This window comes from Belonocnema kinseyi, chromosome 8 (assembly GCF_010883055.1).
Source record: "Belonocnema kinseyi isolate 2016_QV_RU_SX_M_011 chromosome 8, B_treatae_v1, whole genome shotgun sequence".
NCBI lineage: Eukaryota > Metazoa > Arthropoda > Insecta > Hymenoptera > Cynipidae > Belonocnema > Belonocnema kinseyi.
The window spans coordinates 12,244,074-12,263,647 of record NC_046664.1 but is presented as its reverse complement, the minus strand read 5'-3'; the positions used below and the strand labels follow the sequence as shown (position 1 = coordinate 12,263,647).

General features: G+C 27.2%; 2 protein-coding genes across 2 annotated transcripts in view; both read left to right on the top strand.

The window, feature by feature from the left end:
* The first annotated feature begins 5,433 nt into the window (after nucleotides 1-5,433).
* Nucleotides 5,434-19,574, top strand: part of LOC117177717 (uncharacterized oxidoreductase YjmC) — a 96,564-nt gene continuing 82,423 nt past the window's right edge. The window contains exon 1 of the mRNA XM_033368601.1: nucleotides 5,434-5,532. The gene's annotated coding sequence lies outside the window, so the exon portion shown is untranslated. The remainder of the gene's footprint in view (nucleotides 5,533-19,574) is intronic.
* LOC117177715 (chloride channel protein 2) overlaps nucleotides 5,436-19,574 on the top strand; it is a 245,804-nt gene continuing 231,665 nt past the window's right edge. Inside the window, exon 1 of the mRNA XM_033368594.1 lies at nucleotides 5,436-5,532. Coding sequence (XP_033224485.1) covers nucleotides 5,473-5,532 — 60 coding nt within the window. The 5' untranslated portion in view covers nucleotides 5,436-5,472. The remainder of the gene's footprint in view (nucleotides 5,533-19,574) is intronic.

The window sequence follows — 19,574 nt, the reverse complement described above, 5'->3', positions numbered from 1 at the left end:
TTGGACAATTTCTGAATAGTACAAATCCTGATTGATAAAATTCCCCAAAAGGAAAAATCCTGAGTTGAAAAATTCCTGATTAATAAAAGTTCCCAATTGGAAATTTTCTGGATAATAAAATTCCTTCTAAAGACTAAAAAATCCCAAAAATAAAATTCCCGAATAATAAAATTTCCCAATACATATTAAAGTTTACGAATAATAGGATTTCCACAAAATGCATGAATTTTCAAATTAAAAATATAAATTTTCAACAAAAAATAAAATAGTTTTATTTACATTCAGAAAAATTAAGTTTCTACAATAAAAGGCAAACTTTATAGAAAATTGTTGAATTTTTAACTAAATAAATAAACTGTCAACCAAAATGATGAATTTTCAACAATACGCATTAATCTTCGGTCAAGAAAGAATTTTAAAGAGAATACATGAATTTTAAACTAAATAAGATAAATCTTGAACCAAAAATGGAGTAGGTATGTATATTCAGTCACAAAATTAATTTTAATAAACAAAAAAAAAAAATAATGTTAAACAACTAAAAATAAAAAATTTCAACAAAATACTTGAATTATTAAGCAAAGAAATTAATTTTTAACCAAACACATGAATTTTCGACCAAAAACATACATTTGTAACCGTAAAGATTAATTTGGAGTATTAGTGCTATTTACTCGACCAGGATAATCAATTAATTAATTTCTGGTTTTAAGTTTTACCGATTACTGGGCAAATAATTTTGTGAATAAATGAGAATAGTTTAATATATTTTAATAATAAAATAAATTATTTTTAAAATATAAATGGAAATATAAAATTAATATATTTATAATATTTAATATTAAAATTTAAGAAATTTTAATTCGATTAAAATCAAATTCAAAATTTTAATCGAAGTCCAATAATCAAGTTTATATATACAATTCCTGAAAATAAAATTACAAATGGGAGCATTTTATGGTGATTGTCTAAATTTCGTCGTCGGATTCTTGGTTTTATTTCAAGTAATTCTATACATTAACTTGATTATTGGACGTTAAATAGGATTTTTAATCTGATTTATTCGAACTTAAATTTATTCAATTTCAATATTAAATATTATGAATATTCCTATTTACGTATTTAAATTTCATGTTTTCATTTTCAATGTTTAAATCTCTCTTATTTTATAACATAAATTTTTAACCTTAAAGATTACTTTTGAATATTGATGTTATTTCCTCGATCAGAATAATTAATTAAATAATAAAATTGGGGTTAAAATTTGATCTTATTGCTTGAAAATTCATCTTTTTGGTTGGCAATTAATTTATTTTGTTTAAATTTGAACAATTTTCTTAATTTTTTGATTATTATTAAAAATTAATTTTTTAAATTTAAATATAATTATTCTATTTTTTGTTGAAAATTAATCTTTTTTGTTGAAAATTCACGCATGTTGTTAAAAATGTAACTATTTGGCCAAATCTCTTATTTTTCTAAAGTCAACTGTTTGGTAGAAAACTCTTTTGTTAAAAATTGTTATAAAAAATATTTGATAATTTTATTTCTAATAAATAAAAAATACTTATAAAAATAAATTTAATTGTTTAAATTCGTGAATATTCTAGTTCGGATATTTTATAATTCGGCAACTTTATGTTAGGAATTTTAGTATTCGGAAATTTTCATATTATGGAATTTTAGTATTTATTCGGAAATTATATTATTAAGGAATTTTCCAATTCTCGAACTTCACATCGTCGCAAATTTTCTTTTTGGGGATTTTCTAGTAGTCTCTGGGAATTTCATTACTCAAGAATTTTCCGCTTGGAGAATTTCAATAATCGGGAATTTTAAAATTGAAGAATTTTCCAATTGGGGAATTTCATTAATCGGGAATTTTATACTGTCGATAATTTTATTGTTCGGGATTTTTCGGTCGTCCTCAGGAATTTTATTAATCCGGAAATGTACATTTGGGGAATTTTATTAATCGGGGATTTTATATTTAAAAAAAATTCCAATTGAGGGATTTCATTATTCGGGAATTCTATTATTTGCGAATTTTATTATTCGTGAATTTTACAGTACCGGGAATTCTATTTTTCCGGATTTTTCATTCGCCCCGGGAATTTTATTATTCGGGAGACTGATTCTCAGAAAATTTTATTATTTGGGAATTTTATTTTTCGGGAATTTTATTCTTAGGGAATTTGATTATTCTGTAGTTTTATTATGCATTGGGAATTTTTATTATTTGGGAATTTCACAGTGTTGAGAATTTTACTTTACAGGATTTTTCAGTCGTCTTCGGGAATTGTATTATGCAGAAATGTTCTAATTGGGGACTTTTATTAAACGGGAATTTTATAATTCAGGAATTTTCCAATTGGGGAAATTTATTAATGAGGAATTTTATATTTTAGGAATTTTCAAACTGGGGAATTTCATAATTCAGGAATGTTCGAATTGGGAAATTTTATTCATCGGGAATTTTATTATGTATTAAGAATTGTTATTATTCGGGAATTTCACAGTGTCGAGAATTTTATTTTTCGGGTTTTTCAGTCGAGCCCGGGTATTATCTTATTCGGGAATTTTCCAATTGGGGCCTTTTATTAAATGGAAATTTTATAATTAAGAAATTTTCCATTTTGGGAACTTCATTATTCGGGAATTCTATTATTTGCGAATTTTATTATTCGTTAATTTTATGATTTGGGAATTTCGTTATTCGGGAATTTGATTAAGTATTGGAAATTTTCATTATTCAGGAATTTCACAGTGTTGAGAATTTTATTTTTCGGGATTTTTCAGTCGTCCCCGGGAATTTTCCAATTGGAGACTTTTATTAAATAGAAATTTTATAATTCAGGAATTTCACAATTGGGGAATTTGGTTAATGAGGAATTTAAAAATTTAGAGATTATCCAATTGGGGAATTTTATAATTCAGGAATGTTCCAATTAGGAAATTTTATTAGTCGAGAATTTTTTATGTATTAGGAATTTTTATTATTCGGAAATTTTACAGTGTCGAGAATGTTATTTTTCGAGATTTATGATTCAGACATTTCTGAATTGTCGAGTTTTATTATTGAGGAATTTTATAATTTAGGAATTTTCCAATTGGGGAAATTTATAATTCAGGAATGTTACAATTGAGAGATTTTATTAATCGGAAATTTTTAATTCGGAAATTTTAGTATGTATTGGGAAATTTTATTATTTGGGGATCTTGCAGTGTCAAGAATTTTATTTTTTTGGATTTTTTAGTCGCCTCCGGGAAATTTATTATCCGGGAATTTTCCAAATGGGGACTTTTATTAATCGGGAATTTTATAAATCAGGAATTTTCCAATTAGGGAGTTTCAAAATTAAGGAATTTTCCAATTGACGAATTTTATAATTCAGGATTGTTCCAATTGGGGAATTTCATTAATCGGGAATTTTCTTATGCATTAGGAATTGTTATTATTTGGGAATTTCACAGTGTCAAGAATTTTATTTTTCGGTATTTTTCGGTTGTCCCCAGGAATTTTATTTATCCAAAAATTTTTGATTGGGGGATACCATTAAAAGGAAATTTTATAATTCACAAGTTTTTGAATTGCGGAGTTTTATTAATGAGGAATTTTATAATTTAGGAATTTTCCAATTGGGGAATTTTATAATTCAGGAATGTTCCAATTGGGAAATTTTATGAAATGAGAATTTTCTAATTCCGAAATTTAATTATGTATTGGGAAATTTTATTATTGGGAAATCTTTCAGTGTCAAGTATTTTATTTTTCTGCATTTTTTAGTCCCCTCCGGGAAATTTATTATCCGAGAATTTTCCAATTGGGGACTTTTATTAATCGGGAATTTTATAAATCAGGAATTTTCCAATTAGGGAGTTTTACAATTAAGGAATTTTCCAATTGGGAAATTTTATTAAACGGGAATTTGATAATTGATGAATTTTCCAATTGTGGAATTTTATTAATCGGATGGTTTATTAATGGTGGTTGCCTAAATTCTGTTCTTGGATTCTTGGTTTTATTTTTACGAATTCTGTAGATTATATTTAATATTTACATAAATATAAACGCGTTCTAATAAAATGACGAATGTTATTCAAAACAGTTAAAGTTTCAACTAAAAAGATTGACTTTTTGTTTTCAACAAAAATGTTGAATTTTGAATAAAATTATGTAACTTTACGCTCAATCAAATTTTTGTAGGCTAATTAAAGTCTTTTTTATTTTTAAACAATAATAAAACTGTAAAAGAATTGAGATCCGCGAAATGAAAATCGCGAATTTCGGTTCTCGGGCAAGAAAAATCAGGGCACCCTATCTTCACTCACAACTATTATCGTACTATTTCCTCTTTTTTAAATAAAAAAGAACGACACTTTCCAGTCATTTTTCTTAGATTGCAAAAAAATAATGTAATTCAAGTGTCGGAAGGTTTCGTATTTCCCGTAGAAATAGCAGAAATCACGGAGCTTCATTCATGCACCTATCAGTCGCTTCACGACCGTTCTACCGGACAGACGGCCGTAGACGGTGTGTCCCGCCGGTACTTTCGACACTCTCAAGAAAGTTGTCTTCCTTGAATGAAAAGTGGTTCCAGATTACACACCACGTGAAAAAAAACTCTTCTGAAATCGATTCAAGCTCAGGGACAAGGTTTCGGCGATTTTCAAGGTCAACCCCACGTGACAACCACCTTGCGACAGCTTACGTGGTCCAACAAATTCTTAAAAAGTCTTTCCCGTCCAAAATCTCTCATTTGTCTCTCTAATCCTGCGCGGAAACACTTTCCGAATCTTGTTCATTCATAATCGAACCGGAAGTGATCGTAAAGAGATTTTATCGAGTGTTGTAAAATTGTGTTTATCGGTGATAAGAGCTCAAGGAAGTCGCGATTCGTTTTCTCTTCGAGATTTTTCGTTGAAAATGATCAAACTTAAGAATTTTTGTGATATTTATTATTATTCAGTTTTTTCATAGAGTCTAAAGTTTACTTGGTGGCTTATAACAATTAATAAAAGTAAATAAAAGCAATGATAAATTTCTGAAGTCAGTTATAAATTACCTGCAAAGTTAAACAAAAGTGTAACTGGTGAAAATAAAATTTGATCGATGAGAAAAGATTCTCTTATCTATTTGACAAGACTGGGATGCAGCTGAAATTGATTCTCCAAATGCTGACGAGACTGAATTCTAAATAGGAAATTATCACAACTATTTTCCATTTGAGTCGACTTTAGTCTGAAATATTTCACATTTTTCCTCATGAGGAGTTTTAGTGATTGGGAAAAATGCAAAAACAAATTGAGTCGATGGAAAAGCTCGCAAAGTGCAGTTAAAATGCCCATAGAAATTACGTAAGGGTGATTATAAAAAAGTGATTAGTTAATTAATCGAGCTGTGATAACGCGGAAAAAAGGAACTTTTGGTGAAACGTTTATTGTGCTAGGTTGCAATTTTGTTGAGTGAAAATGTCGTCGGCTGAGGAAAGAGAAGACAATAGCAATGCATGGGGATACCAGAATACTTTGGTGAGTTTTGCTAATTGATTTTTATAGATTTTTTTATAAACAAATTCCTAGTGTCAGGATTGGCGAAATGCGGAATTTTTTGTGTGGATAGGGTTAATTTTGAAATGATTTTCTGAGGCTGAAAACAATGGAAAAGTGTTTTGAGCACCGTGGGTTACACGATTATTATTTTTAGACTGTAGCCGAGTCGCAAAAAAGCGTGATTGCGAATATTGTTTGAGAAACACGTGCAAACACCAGCGATGTTTTAAACTTCGCGCCAAACCTGAATCAGCTGTTTTTGACAGGTGACTGAAAATCACCTGAAATTTAAGATTTATGAAATATTTCATGAATTTTTGAAAATTAGGTATTTTAGTTTGAGTGGGGGAAATCACATTTATTGCGTGGGATTAAAATTTATTTTTCTAATATCTTGGAAAAGGAGAATTTTTCGCGATAACCAAAATAGATGCATTTTTATACAAGAATAATTTTCTGCCAACAACGATGCATTTTCAATTATACAGTTCAATTTTCAAATAAAAAGGGAACATTTTCACAAAATTCCTAAATTTTCTACTAAGGAAATGAAAAGATTGAAAAATTGAAAAGATTAAAGTTTCTTCTATTTGGTTGAAAATAGGTCCTTTGCTTTGGTTGAATTAAATTTTATTATATTTTATTTTGTTGAAGATTCATCTCTTTGGTTTAAATAAACTATTTTAGCGAAAATAATTTCCTTTTGTTAAAAATCGATTAAATTCGCCTTTCCTATTTTCAAAATTAACCATTTGGATAACAATTCATGTATATCATTGAAAATTCGTCTTTTTTGGATGAAAATTAATCTTTTTGGTTGAAAAATGATTTTTCATTCGAGAGTTCAACTAGTTTATAAAAATTCTTTTTTCTTTTCTTGAAAATTAATCTTTTTAGTTGAAAATTCAACTATTTTTAATATTTAATAATAATTTAATTCAACAAATTTTTAGTTGAAAATTCGACTTTTTGGTAGAAAATTAACCTTCTTGTTTGAAAATTAATATTCTTTGTCGAAAATTCATTATTTTTTTTTGACAATTGAACTATTTCGTTTTTGTGTAGAAAGTTTTTTTTAGGTACAAGATCATTTCTTGTGCCGAAAATTCAACTGTTTAATTTATAATTTAAATTTGTTTTTTGTTGTTAAAAATGAATTTTTTAACTGAAAAATTAAGTATTTTATTTCAAGTTCGTCTTTTTTGATTAAATTAATTTTTTTATTCAATATTTAAATATTTAAAATCTCTGCTGGGTTTGGAACGTCAACAATTCAATTTTCTGTTAAAAATTCATCTTTTTTTGTTTTAAAAGTTATACTACTTTGTTCCATTTGGGATAACATTTTTTTTGTTGAATACTTAACAATTTTGTTGAAAATTCATTTTCTTTCAGTAGAAAATCTACCCTTTTTGTTTAGAACTTTAAATATTTATTTGTTCTTGTTTGAAAACTCATCTTTTTTATTGAAATTTAACTATTTTATTTTTGGTTGAAAATTTATCTTTAGTAGTTGAAAGTTCGTGAATAATACAATTCGCGACAGAAAATTTCCGAATTATAAAATATGGGTAATGGAACAATCCCGAATTTAAAAAATTAAAATTATTTTGATAAATATTATTTGTTTATTAGAAATACTATAATCAAATATTTTTATCAAAAACAAATTTTTATTTTCAATACTTAAAGTGCCTTAAATTATTTATTGGAATGAAAATAACAATAATTGAAGAAAAATATATTTCTGAAAGCATTTTTTAAATTATAGTTATATAAAATTCAAAACATTTCAGAAACTTAACACAATAAAAATCTTTTCTTTCATAACAGTATTTGATTATTGCATTTTTAATAAATAATTAAAATTTATTACAAAAATTAATTGTTTAAATTCAATAATTGTATAATTCGGCAGTTTTCTATCGGGAATTTTATTATTCGGAAATATTCAAATTAGTTCATATTATAGACTGTTCAGAAATTTTCCAATGTCGAAATTTTATTGTTTTTTATTTTTCAGTTGTCCCAATATTAACAGGACTACTGAAAAATTCCGAAAAATAAAATTCCGGTCATTGTAAAATTCCCGAATCATAAAATTTCTGTAAGTTTATAAGTTTACCGAATTTAATCATTCACGATAGAAAATTGCCAAATTATGAAATATTGGAAATGGACCATTCAATAAAAATACAATAATTAATTATCTTCATCAACAAATATTGTTAATGTTTAAAGTTTTTAAAGTTATTATTTAAATTTATGATAAGAATATCTTAAATGAATATATTCCTGGAGTGAAATTTTGTTTGAGTTGTAGTTATTTTAAAATTTAAACAGTAATTTCAGAAACCTTAAACATTAAAAATAATTTGTTTGCTAAAAAATATTGGATTATGGTATTCTTAATTGGTAAGTGAAATTTATGAAAGTTTGATTATAAATTATAAATTATAATTATTGTACACATTATTATAAATATTATTTATTTTTAATTTTTATCCTCGAGATTATTCATTACTGAATTGGATTTTGGAAATTCTGTTTGGAAAGTGTTATTAAAATCGGAGAAAATTGAGGGAAAAATGTTCTTTTTCCTTTGAGGCGCAGATATCCTTAAAATAATTTTTTTATACCATTCTTGTAGAATTATTGTTATTTTTCATTCAAGCAATAATTAAAAAAATGTTAAACATTAGAACAAATTATTTGATAACATTTTTGTATTATTGTATTTTTAATCAATCATATTTATTAAAAAATTTTTTTTTAATATACAAATTTGGCAATTTATGTTGGGGATTGTATTTGGGAATTTGTAAATTCGGTAATATCATAGTTGTTCCAAAATTTTATTTCTCGAGAATTTTTTTAATTCGGAAATTTTATTATTTGGGAATTTTATTATTCGGGAATTTTGCAATCCAGAAATTTCATAATATGGCAATTTTCTGTCGGAAATTTTATTATTCAGGAATTTACCAATTCGAAAATATTATTTGGGGATTTTATTATCCGGGAATTTTTGTATTCGGAAATTTTCTTATTTGGGAATTTTATTATTCGAAAATTTTATTATTTAAAAAAATGAAAATTTATTAATAATGAGTTTATACTAAATTGATTTATTTATAATTATTACAAAATTCTTGTATTTGATAGTCTCTATCTTTTCTATTATCTAAAATGATAGAAAAGAAGAGCAAGCACAATAATTGATGAAATTTGATATCTCTTCAGAGATAATATTCTTGTATAGAATATTAGATAATCCAACTGTTTCATTTTTGTTAAAAAATACCGATTTCCGACGAAAACCTACACTTAACGTTGATCTAAAATTATAAAAAAATGTAATCTTCTTTGAAATTTGAAGATTCTTTTGACTAAAAATACCAATTTACGGTGTGAGAGGTGAACATAACCTAAAATTGTTGCAAACTCGTGAATCTTCTTTAAAATGAAAAAAACATCAAAAATGCAAATTTCGACGAGAAAAACTAACACAACCCAAAGTTGTTCAAAATTACGAGTTTCTTTTTTAAGACGAATTATTTTCCTTTAAAATAACGATTTTGTGGTAAAAATGTACACATAACCTAAAATTGTGTAAATTGGTAAATAATGATGTTAGGTTAAGCATAACATCAAAAAATATTGTTTACAATTGTAATTCATATTTTAAACCTAATTTTTTGTTGTTAACATAACCTTAAATTGTTCAAGAATTGCAAGCCTTCTTTGAAGTCTATATAGATATTTTCGGCCAAAACCGCTATAGCTTAACCCATCAATTTATAACAAAATTTAATCTTTTTTGAACTCTACAGATTTTTATTACTAATACACCGATTTTTTGTCTTAAACTCGAACATAACCTAAAATTGTTCAAAAGTCGTGAATCTGCTGTGAAGTATTAAAATATAATTTTTTAACATTAAAAATATCGATTTTGATTCTTATTCGAACTACAATGATTTTTGATTAGAATTACTATTCGATGTAAAACAACAACCTAACCTAAACAATGTTAAAAATATGAAAGTCTAAAATCTAATGATTTTTGTTTAAAAATATTAATTTCCGATTAAAAACGCTAACAGAACCGAGAAATGTGAAATGTGAAAAAATGTTTAATCTTTGAGATCTAATAATTTTTTATTAAAAATAGTTAATTCTGCGAAAAACGCTAACGTATCCTAAAATGGTTACAAATTGGGAACCTCGATGATGATTTATATGGAAAAATGCGAATTATTTCCAGTAAAAAAAACGGATAAAGCCTACCATCTTTAGAAATTTTATGTCTTCTAGAATTGTTGAATTTTTAAAATTTACTTTTTATTTAACAACAAAATTGACATTAAAACAAATAAACTATCCCATTTTTAAACTATTTATACTTATTTGAAACCCCAAAAAATTGTAAAGACATTTTTTTTAAATATTAACTAGAAGGTTATAACAATAAACATTTTTGTTGTCATAAACAAATTTAATAAACAAATGAATATCTTAGTAATTTTGGGTTTTACAGATTTCGTTCCTTTCAAAAAATTGGTCGAAAATAAATAGTATGTACGATTTTCTAATAGTAGATAACAACCTTTAATTGTTTAAACAAATTTAATAAACAAATATAAATTTTTGTCAAATTTTTCGACCGTCAGATGTTGTTTCTTTAACGGAATCATTATTAATTTACGTAGGAAAATGCTTTTCTTATGATGTTTTACTAATCAACAATTAAGCTCACAATAATTGTTTATATTGTAAACAAATTCACAAATTGACTACATGTTAACAAATGGATTTTGATTTTTATTACAAAATCGACGGCGAGTGACTCAGAAAGGACTTTATTCATAAGAAGACTTCGTTATGTGATAATATTTATTATTTATGTAAATAAATTATGTCAATAAATTAGATATATACCTTTCCTTATGTTATTTTTTTAATGAACTACTATTGTTTTTTTAAATATCGGTTTTTCAAATTGTTATTTATGTTGCAAAATGCCAAAATACCATAATTTTATATATTTTAGCTACCTGCTTTTCGTTATTCGTTGATGTTTTCTCAAATAGGAATGGAATTGGTGAATTTATATTCGCTAAACAGATTTTGATATCGCCGATGCAATTCCTTTTCTCTCTCAATTGTTATAAACAAATTGATGAAAAATGCATGTTTTTCTTGGAAACCCGAAAGCATTTTTCGTCTTGAACTTCTCATGGAATTATGCAAAATCAATGTATTATTACATATAAATACTAGAAGATTACATTTTTTATTGTTATAAACAATTGTGATAAAGAAATTCATTAAGAAAACCTTTCTAGATATGAAAAATTACTTTTTTAGCAGATTCGCATATTTCAGACTCAAAAATATTATTTCAACTAGATATAATAATGTTATAATAAAATTTGAAGAAGATGAATTGACACTCAACGTTTTTAATTGTTATAAACGATTTTGATGAATAATTTTATCATAAGGGCGCTTTTAGAAACAGAAAATGTGTTTTCTTAAGCAGAATTGTTTATTAGAACCTTTAGAATAATGCCTTAACCAGATGCATTAATACTTAACAATATTTTCAATTGTTGAAACCAATTATTATAAACAAATTAATTAATTAGGCGCTTGTAGATATAGAAAATTCGTTTTTTCGGCGCAACTTTTTATTTTACTCTGAAAATAAATAATTTAACTAGATTTATTGACAATTAACAATATTTTTCATTGTTCTAAACAATTTTGATGTGTGTTATAAACAATTTATTTTTTAACAAAAATTCATTAAATTCATTAAATAAGCGCTTCTGGATATTTTTTCTCGAAAATTCAACTGTTTGGAGAAAATTGATATATTTTTCTTGATAATTTAATTATATGGTCAAAAATAAAACTGTTTGGTTAAACATCTGTTTCGGTTGAAAATTAATTTTTTTGTAGCAACTTCAAAAATTGGATTGAAATTCTTTTTCTTTTTTAACAGAAAAGTTTTTGTTTGAAAATTCGGCTATTTTGTTGAAAATCATTTTTCTGTTTAAGTTCGACTATTTAGTTTAAAAATTTGACTTTTGTGTTAAATAGTCACCTAATTTTCAACCATGCAATATGTTTTCGTTGAAAAATAACAGTCTTTTTGGAAGTTCATCTGTCTTCTGAAAACTTTGTATTTTTGGTTAATGTCATTTTTTGGATTAAATTTGAACTAGTTTGTTGAAAAATCTTTTTTTTTTTAATTCAGCTAGATATTTGGTTAAAAATTGAAATATCTTGATAAAAATTTAAGTATTTGATAGAAAGTTTTTGGTTGAAAGTCAAACTTTTTGTCGAAAATTTATGTTTTTGTTGAAAAACACATTTTCAATTTGAAAATTCAACTGTTTTGTAGATAATTCGTATTTTTTAATTTGAAATTAACTAGTCTAGTTGTTAAAAATTGAACTATTTTGCTGAAAATTCGTCTTTTTGGATTTATAGTTTTAAAAATTTGTTGAAAATGAATGTATTTTGTTAAAAATTTTTTTTTTGTAGAAAACTAATTGGCCCAGTGGAAAATTAATCTTCTTTTTTAAAAATTTGATTATTTGGTTAAAAATTCATCTGTTTCGGTTGAAAACGGTTTTGTAGAAAATTTTAGAATTTTATGGAAATTACTTTAGTTGCCTGAATAAAAAGAATTTTTTTGGTTAGAAATTAATTTTTAGAGTAGAAAATTTAACTATTTGATTGGAAAATTAATGTTTGTGATTGAATTTCATATTTTTGTAAAAAATTTAATTGTTTTTATGAAACTTTTTCTTTTAAATTTTTAAAATTTTTTTGCTATATCATCAGAGATTGTACCTTACCGACAGTAGATCAACCCTCCAAACCATGAAGGCAGAAAATCTACACAATATCCATCAAGTTAAGAATCTTCAATAACAGAAACTGCTTAACGTCTTAATAAGACTAGATGGAAAATAATATTTTTAAATTAAAATTAAAATTATTTCTTGAAAAAAAGATCCTACTCCATCTTCACTCCATTGGGAATCGAACCACAATGTGGTTAATGTACCATTAACACCTAGCTAAAAACTAGCGTTATGTTCTTGAATTAAGAGTTCTTATTCTGATCCCTCTAATAGCTTAATTGGAAAAGCACCTGACCGGAAATCAGAATTTTTGTGGTTCGATTCCCAATGGAGTGAAGATGGAGTAGGATCTTTTTATCAAGAAATAATTTTAATTTAAAAACTTTGTTAGAAAATTAATTTTTGTTGAAAAATCCTATTTTCGGATTAAAAATTCAAAGGTTATGTAGAAAATTAAACTGTTGGTTTGCATATTAACTTTTTTGTCACAAATTTATATTTTTGGTTGGAAATCCAGCTAATTGGTTAAAAATTAATATATTTTGACGAAATTGAACTGATTGGTAGAAAATTAAACTATTTGATTTGAAATTAACTTTTTTGTTGAAAATTTATATTTTTGGTTAAAGATTGATCTTTAGTGTTGAAAATCCCAATATTTGGTAGAAAATTAAACTATTTGGTTGGAAATTAACTTCTTTTTTTATAATTTATATTTTTGGTCGAAAATTTTACTATTTGGTTAAAAATTAAACTATTTAGATGAAAATATAACTATTTAGTAGAAAATTAACTTTAACGTTAAAAAATCATATTTTATGTTGAAAATTTAACTTTTTTTGTGGATAATTCGTCTTTTTGGTTTAAAAATTCAACATTTTTGTTGATTTTTTTTTTATCGTTCTTTTTGGTGGTGCATTATTCTTATTAGTTGAAAATCAGTTTTTTTTCCCTGGAAATGTAATTGTTTTGGTTAAAAATAACCTTTTTGTAGAAAATTCTTTGTTGTTTTTGTTGAAAAGGAATTTTCTTTTTAAAATTCAAGAATTTAATTGAAAGTCTTTTATTGGGGTGAAAATTCATCTATTTTGTTGAAAATTCTTTTTTGCTTTCTTTTCTTTCTTGATTAAAAGCTTTTTTTGAAAATTCGTTTTTTTTTGTGATGTGCTTTAAAATTTAATAGTTTGTTTGGAAATTTACTTTTTTTTTATATTTGACCTTTTGGTAGAATGTTGGTAGAAAATTAATCTTTTTGGTGAAAAATTTAATTGTTTTTGGTTAAAAATTATGTATTTTTTTTTAAAATTCAATAATTTAATTTTTTGGTTTAAAAACTCCTTTTTTTATGTATTTCCTTTTAAATTCGTCTTCTTTGTAGAAATTTCATTTTATTGATGGAAAATTAAACTTTTTGGTTCCAATTTTAATTATTTTTGGTTAAAAATTCATCTGTTCCGTTTAAAATTCATTTATTTACTTTGGCAGAAAATGTATGAATTTAATTTGAAATTTTGTCTTTCTTGCCTAAAAAATGTCTGTTGATTGAAATTTCAAATCTTTTGTACATAATTCGTCTTTTTGGCTTCAAATTTAACAATCTGCTTGAAAATCGATGTATTTTTTTGAAAACCCGTCTTCTTGACAGGAAACTGTAATTATTTGGTTAAAAGATAAATATTTGTTTGAAAAATAATTTAATGTTTATTGTTCTTTTTCTACTGGTCTAAAATGAAAATTTCTTTAGTATTTATTTTTATTTCTAACTTGTGAAACAATTGCTCTTAAGCGCTGCTGGGATCCGAACCCAGGTTTTTTAGATTGCCCGTTTGATACTTTTAACCATTAGGGATAATTTTGCAAACAATACAATTAATTAATTAATTGAATTAATCTTACAAGTATAAGGAATTACGTCGCAATTCAACCTGTAACTAATTTTAATGATTAATTCTGAATTATTTGTACTTATTATAGTTATTATTATCATGTATATATTATTATATATTATATTTGATTTATTTATATATTTAATTATTAATTATAAATATGTAATAATGTAATTAATATTAATTAAACTTAAAATAAATCTCGCCTTTCTATAGCTTAATAGGCGAGCGCATCAGACCGGCAATCTGAAAGGCCCGGGTTCGAATCCCAGCAGAGATTGAAAGTAATTCTTTCACAATTTAGATATAAAAATCAATATTAAAACAATATTTATTTCAGACCTGCTGATAAAAAAATTAATACCGAATTATTTGATACATTTTATCTGGTTAAAACCATAATACCAATAAATACATTTTGTTGAAAATTTTTGTTTTGTTTGAAAGTTCAACAATTTTTTCTTTTCAAAATTCATATATTGTGGTATTAGCTCTTTTTCGTTTAAAAATTAAATTGATGCATTTCTATAAGTTTTATTTGAAGAATTTATAAATAAATAATTTTTTTTTAATTTTTAAAGGTTCTTATTTAGATAAAATCTTGTGAGTATAACAGTGCAGATCGCAATGAATCAGTGTTTACTAATCTGTTCGTCAATAAGGACGTTTCTTGTTCAATAATTATGTCTAAGTACTAAGCGAGGCTGTGCATACAATTGTTATGTCTTAGAGATGTCAATTGTCAATTAGTTCGTATCCACCTCCACTCTCTTATGATTTCAGATATTATTTTTATAAATCAAATTATGCTTACCGGATCGAGCAGCCTTAGTGAAAAACTGCGTAATCTCAAACCTAATTTACGGCGCGAATAAAGCGCGTAGAATTATTAACAACATTTTTGGCAAATATTATAAATTTCAACATAAATGTTCTATTTGCGTTACAACTCTGCTAACGTCTACACAGTTAATAAAAAATTATTCACAAATTAATTCAAGGGAAAAATAATTCCCAAATTAGCCCAAGTTCTCAACTGGTTGCGGTATTTTCTCCTAAATCGCCTCAGAATATATAAGCACATACATTGTAATTACTATTTATTGATGACATATCTTCAGATTTATCGCTTCTCTGAATTTTGTGCATATTTTGCAAAATTTGAAAAAAAATTACTACCTTAGAAATTTCGATATGTTCTTATAAAGTAACGAATTTCTATTATGAAAAAAATCGTTTTAGGAAAAATGGAGTTTTTTTATTCCCTAGTACAAATGGAGGAAATTGAGAAAATTTTGTGAGTGAGGGTAACTCAGGGAAAAGTCAGAGGTTTTCAAAAATTTCCGGAAATCAGAGCATTTCTATAATTGGCAGTTTAAATAATTGTCAAGGATGATAAATTAAATTTTTTTATTAAAATTGATCATACATGGAAATTTAATTACATAGTTAAAAATTCAACAATTTTCTTCAAAAGTTATTCTTCTTGGTTGGGAATTCAACTCTCTTGAAAGTTCGTTTTTTTATGTAATTCTAATATTTTGGTGGAAAATTAATTTTTGTTGAAAATTCAACTATAATGTTTTTTAAACTTGAACTACTTGGCTGAAGTTTGAACTACTTTGTTAAAAGTAGTTTCTCTTTTTTAATTGAAAATTCAGCTACTCGGGTAACAGTTGAGCTACTATGTGAAACTTTTTTTTGCAAGTTCATTTCTTTGGTCGAAAATTGAACTATTTTGTTTTAAATTCCTTGTTTTTTTGTTTAAAATAAATTCTTTGACTGAAAACATAACTTTTCCATTTTTGGGTTAAGAATTCAACGGTTTTGTTAGAGTTTCGTCTTTTTGCGTTGCAAAGTCATTTATTTTTGCTTTCTGTTGAAAATTCGTCTTTTTGACCGCTCGCTATGATTTCGTTTAAAATAAGAGATCCCCACAAAAAACAGTCGTATTCTTTTGATTTTGAAAACGATATTGAATTTTCCGAAAAAGCTTGCATTTTGTTATAAACAATTACTTTAAATAAATAACAACCAATTGTTAATTTTTTTCAGGGAAATTAAATAAAACCACATAAAAAAGGTATCGTGTAATTTTTTTCACTAACAAGGGTATTCAAGTTTTTAATTACGTATGGTTCACATGAATTCTCACTAAAAACCTAAAATTGTTTTTGTTAATAACAATGTTTACAATAACAAAATCACGGATATTACTGTTTTCCTAGGGTCTTTATTTTCTATCGACATATAAGTTGACCTTACTTAAATAGGGTGAATATAATACATTAACTTTTGAATTATTGTGAAACATTATCTTAATTATGCATTTAATACGTTTCTTATATCTGCAGTTAATACGGTAAGAATAATAATATTTGGGGTTCGTATCGCTACTTCTTATCCTATTAGATAATTTTTTGTTGCATGTTCAAGCATAAAGAACTATATAAGTACTAAAAATACGTTTAATTTATTATAAATTAATGATATTAAAAAAGAAAATTTTCACAACAATTAAGCTAGGGCAAGTTAAAAACCAATGTAAAATAAAAAAACCTATGCAGAAAGTGATTTTCCTAATTTTTTTATCATAAAAAATGTTATTAACAAACAATTGAATGTTATTATTTCGAATGCATATTTTTTTTATTTAAATAACGGTGCATAAAGAATGGTTTATGAAAAAATGCAAGTTTTTGTTGGAAAAAACAATACCGATTTTGAAATCAGCACCTCGAAATCTATAGAGTATGACTGTTTTTTTAGGGGACCTGTTATTTTAAATGAAATCATAACCAGCGATAGGACTTTCGGGTCGACGCAACGACTTCACTAGTTCGATATCTGCCCTCGCTTTGCTCGTGCAGCTAATTTCATGCTCGTGAAATCGTTGTCTTTCGTCCGTCGTCACGTAATATACTATTGAGCTTATTCTTTGGATAGTAGGTGTGAAAAGTATGAAGCTAGTGAGTCAGCTGAAATGGCTGGTATGCCAGCTGTTTCAGCCGAGCGGGCGAGCTGGTATACCAGCTCGCCTGTAATCGGAGGAGAACGGAAAATTTGAATGGGCAATTAAAAAGTAGAATTGTGCATTTAAAAATTTATTTATTCGCCTAATATTTTTTTACAAGTGATGTGTGTGTACTCCAGGAAAGAGAACCTATGTTGTCTGCGAGAAAGGCGGTAATGGGTTGCTTGGGACACCTAGAGCTGGTTTCCAGATGTACAATTTTTAGTAAGAGCGCTCCATACCAGCTCCTAAACAACTGCCGTTTATGGCAAGTGCGCACCCTTTTATCGAGAAGGCTGCATCGGCGTTGCGGGAGTCGCGCAGAGAGGGTAGAGAACCGGTGGAGGGAGATGTGTATGGTGGGCTGCGCTAATTCTGTCCTCGTGGAAGAGTTATATAGTCCTATACCGTTTTTCGATGCCTAAGTCAATACCTAAGGTGATACCATAAGTCCTATACCGTATATCCATACGAATATTACGAATCGAAACTAAATTTACGTATTACGAGTACATACTCACTATCTTTCGCTAAAAGATTATTATGGCGCAAGCTAAACTTTCGGAACGAGAGAGTGTATCTGTAATAATGATGCATGGTTAGGGAGATCGAGTTCGATCTTCTGATCAAGTTTGTTTGATTTTTAATCCCACTTTTCCTAATGGAGAAGGGTTTAATTCTGTCTCAAAATCAACAATTGAAAGAACTGTAAGGTGCTTTATGAATCATGAATCTATCAAGGACCTTCGGAAAACTGGTCGGCTGAAATCTGCAGGATCTAAGAAGATGCAGATGGACATAGCCCAAGCATTTGTTGAAAACCCACACCTTAGTTTACGTCGAGCTAGTGGTGAGCGTGACGTTGCTCCTGAGACAGTGCGAAATATTTTAAAAAGCCTTAATTTCCATCCTCACAAAGTTCATCTGGTACAAGAGCTCAATACAAACGATCCTGATCGTCGGGTTGAATTTTGTGAAATTATGATGCACAGAATTGAGAGAGATCCTCTTTTCTTGTACAATACAGTATTTTCAGATGAATCGACTTTCACTTTAAAAGGTGAAGTTAACCGGTAAAATTGTAGATATTGGTCCGACACAAATCCTGATTGGATGTTGGAGAGTCACACACAATATCCACAAAAGATTAATGTTTGGGCCGGTATCTTGAATGATATATTGATAGGCCCTTTCTTCATCGATGGTAATCTCGATGCCCGTGCATATGAAGAGCTTCTCAGAAACCAAATTGTACCAAGAATAAGGGAGATTACAGGCGATAATTTTCAAGATATTTGGTTCCAGCAGGACGGAGCAGCGGCTCATTACGGTAGGGAGGTTCGAGCATATTTGCATACTCAGTTCCCTCAAAGGTGGATTGGAAGAAGGTGTGAAATCGAGTGGCCTGCTAGATCTCCTGATCTGATGCCTCTCGACGATTTTCTTTGGGGTTATTTAAAGAGCAAAGTATACTCAACGCAACCGCAAAGCTTAGACGAATTGCAGAATCGGATTCTGCAACAGGCTACTTTGATTGATAGGGAGATGATTCGTAATGCTGTAACTCATTTTTACAATCGCATAGCTTTTTGTCAAGAAGCTCAAGGTTTTCAGTTCGAACATCTTCACTGAAGCGTGAGAGGCAAGGGGACTCACGCTAATCAAGCACCCCAAAGGGAACAGAATTTACTACGTCCACGTCGTTCATGGGTAATTCTAAACGTAAACGTAAACTGCTTGGAAAAAACCTTGAAAAAGCCTTGAAGATCATCACCAAGATCAATACAGAGCTCACCAATGAATTTCTCGTTGAAATTTTCTTCAGGAATTGCACTGACCTCTTGGAAAACTTTGTTAATTTCAAATAACCTCTAACTGACTTTGAACGTTACAATTGACCTATGACTTGGGTACGTACCTGAACGTAGAATTTTCCGCTCTATCGATTGCAGATATAAAAAAGGGGGTTTTCATGAAAAAAAAACAAATTTGACCTTCAAAAAATCATGAAGGTCAACTTCAAGATCAAAATGAAGGTCACCATTAAATTCTTCGTTGAAATTTACTTTAGAAATTACACTGACTTCTTGGAAAACTTTGGTAATTTCAAATAACCTCTGACTGACCTTGAACGTTACAATTGACCTATGACTTGGGTACGTACTTGAACGTAGAATTTTCCGCTCTATCGATTATACATCTAAAGAAAGGGGCTTTCTATTTACAAAAAAAAAACAAAGT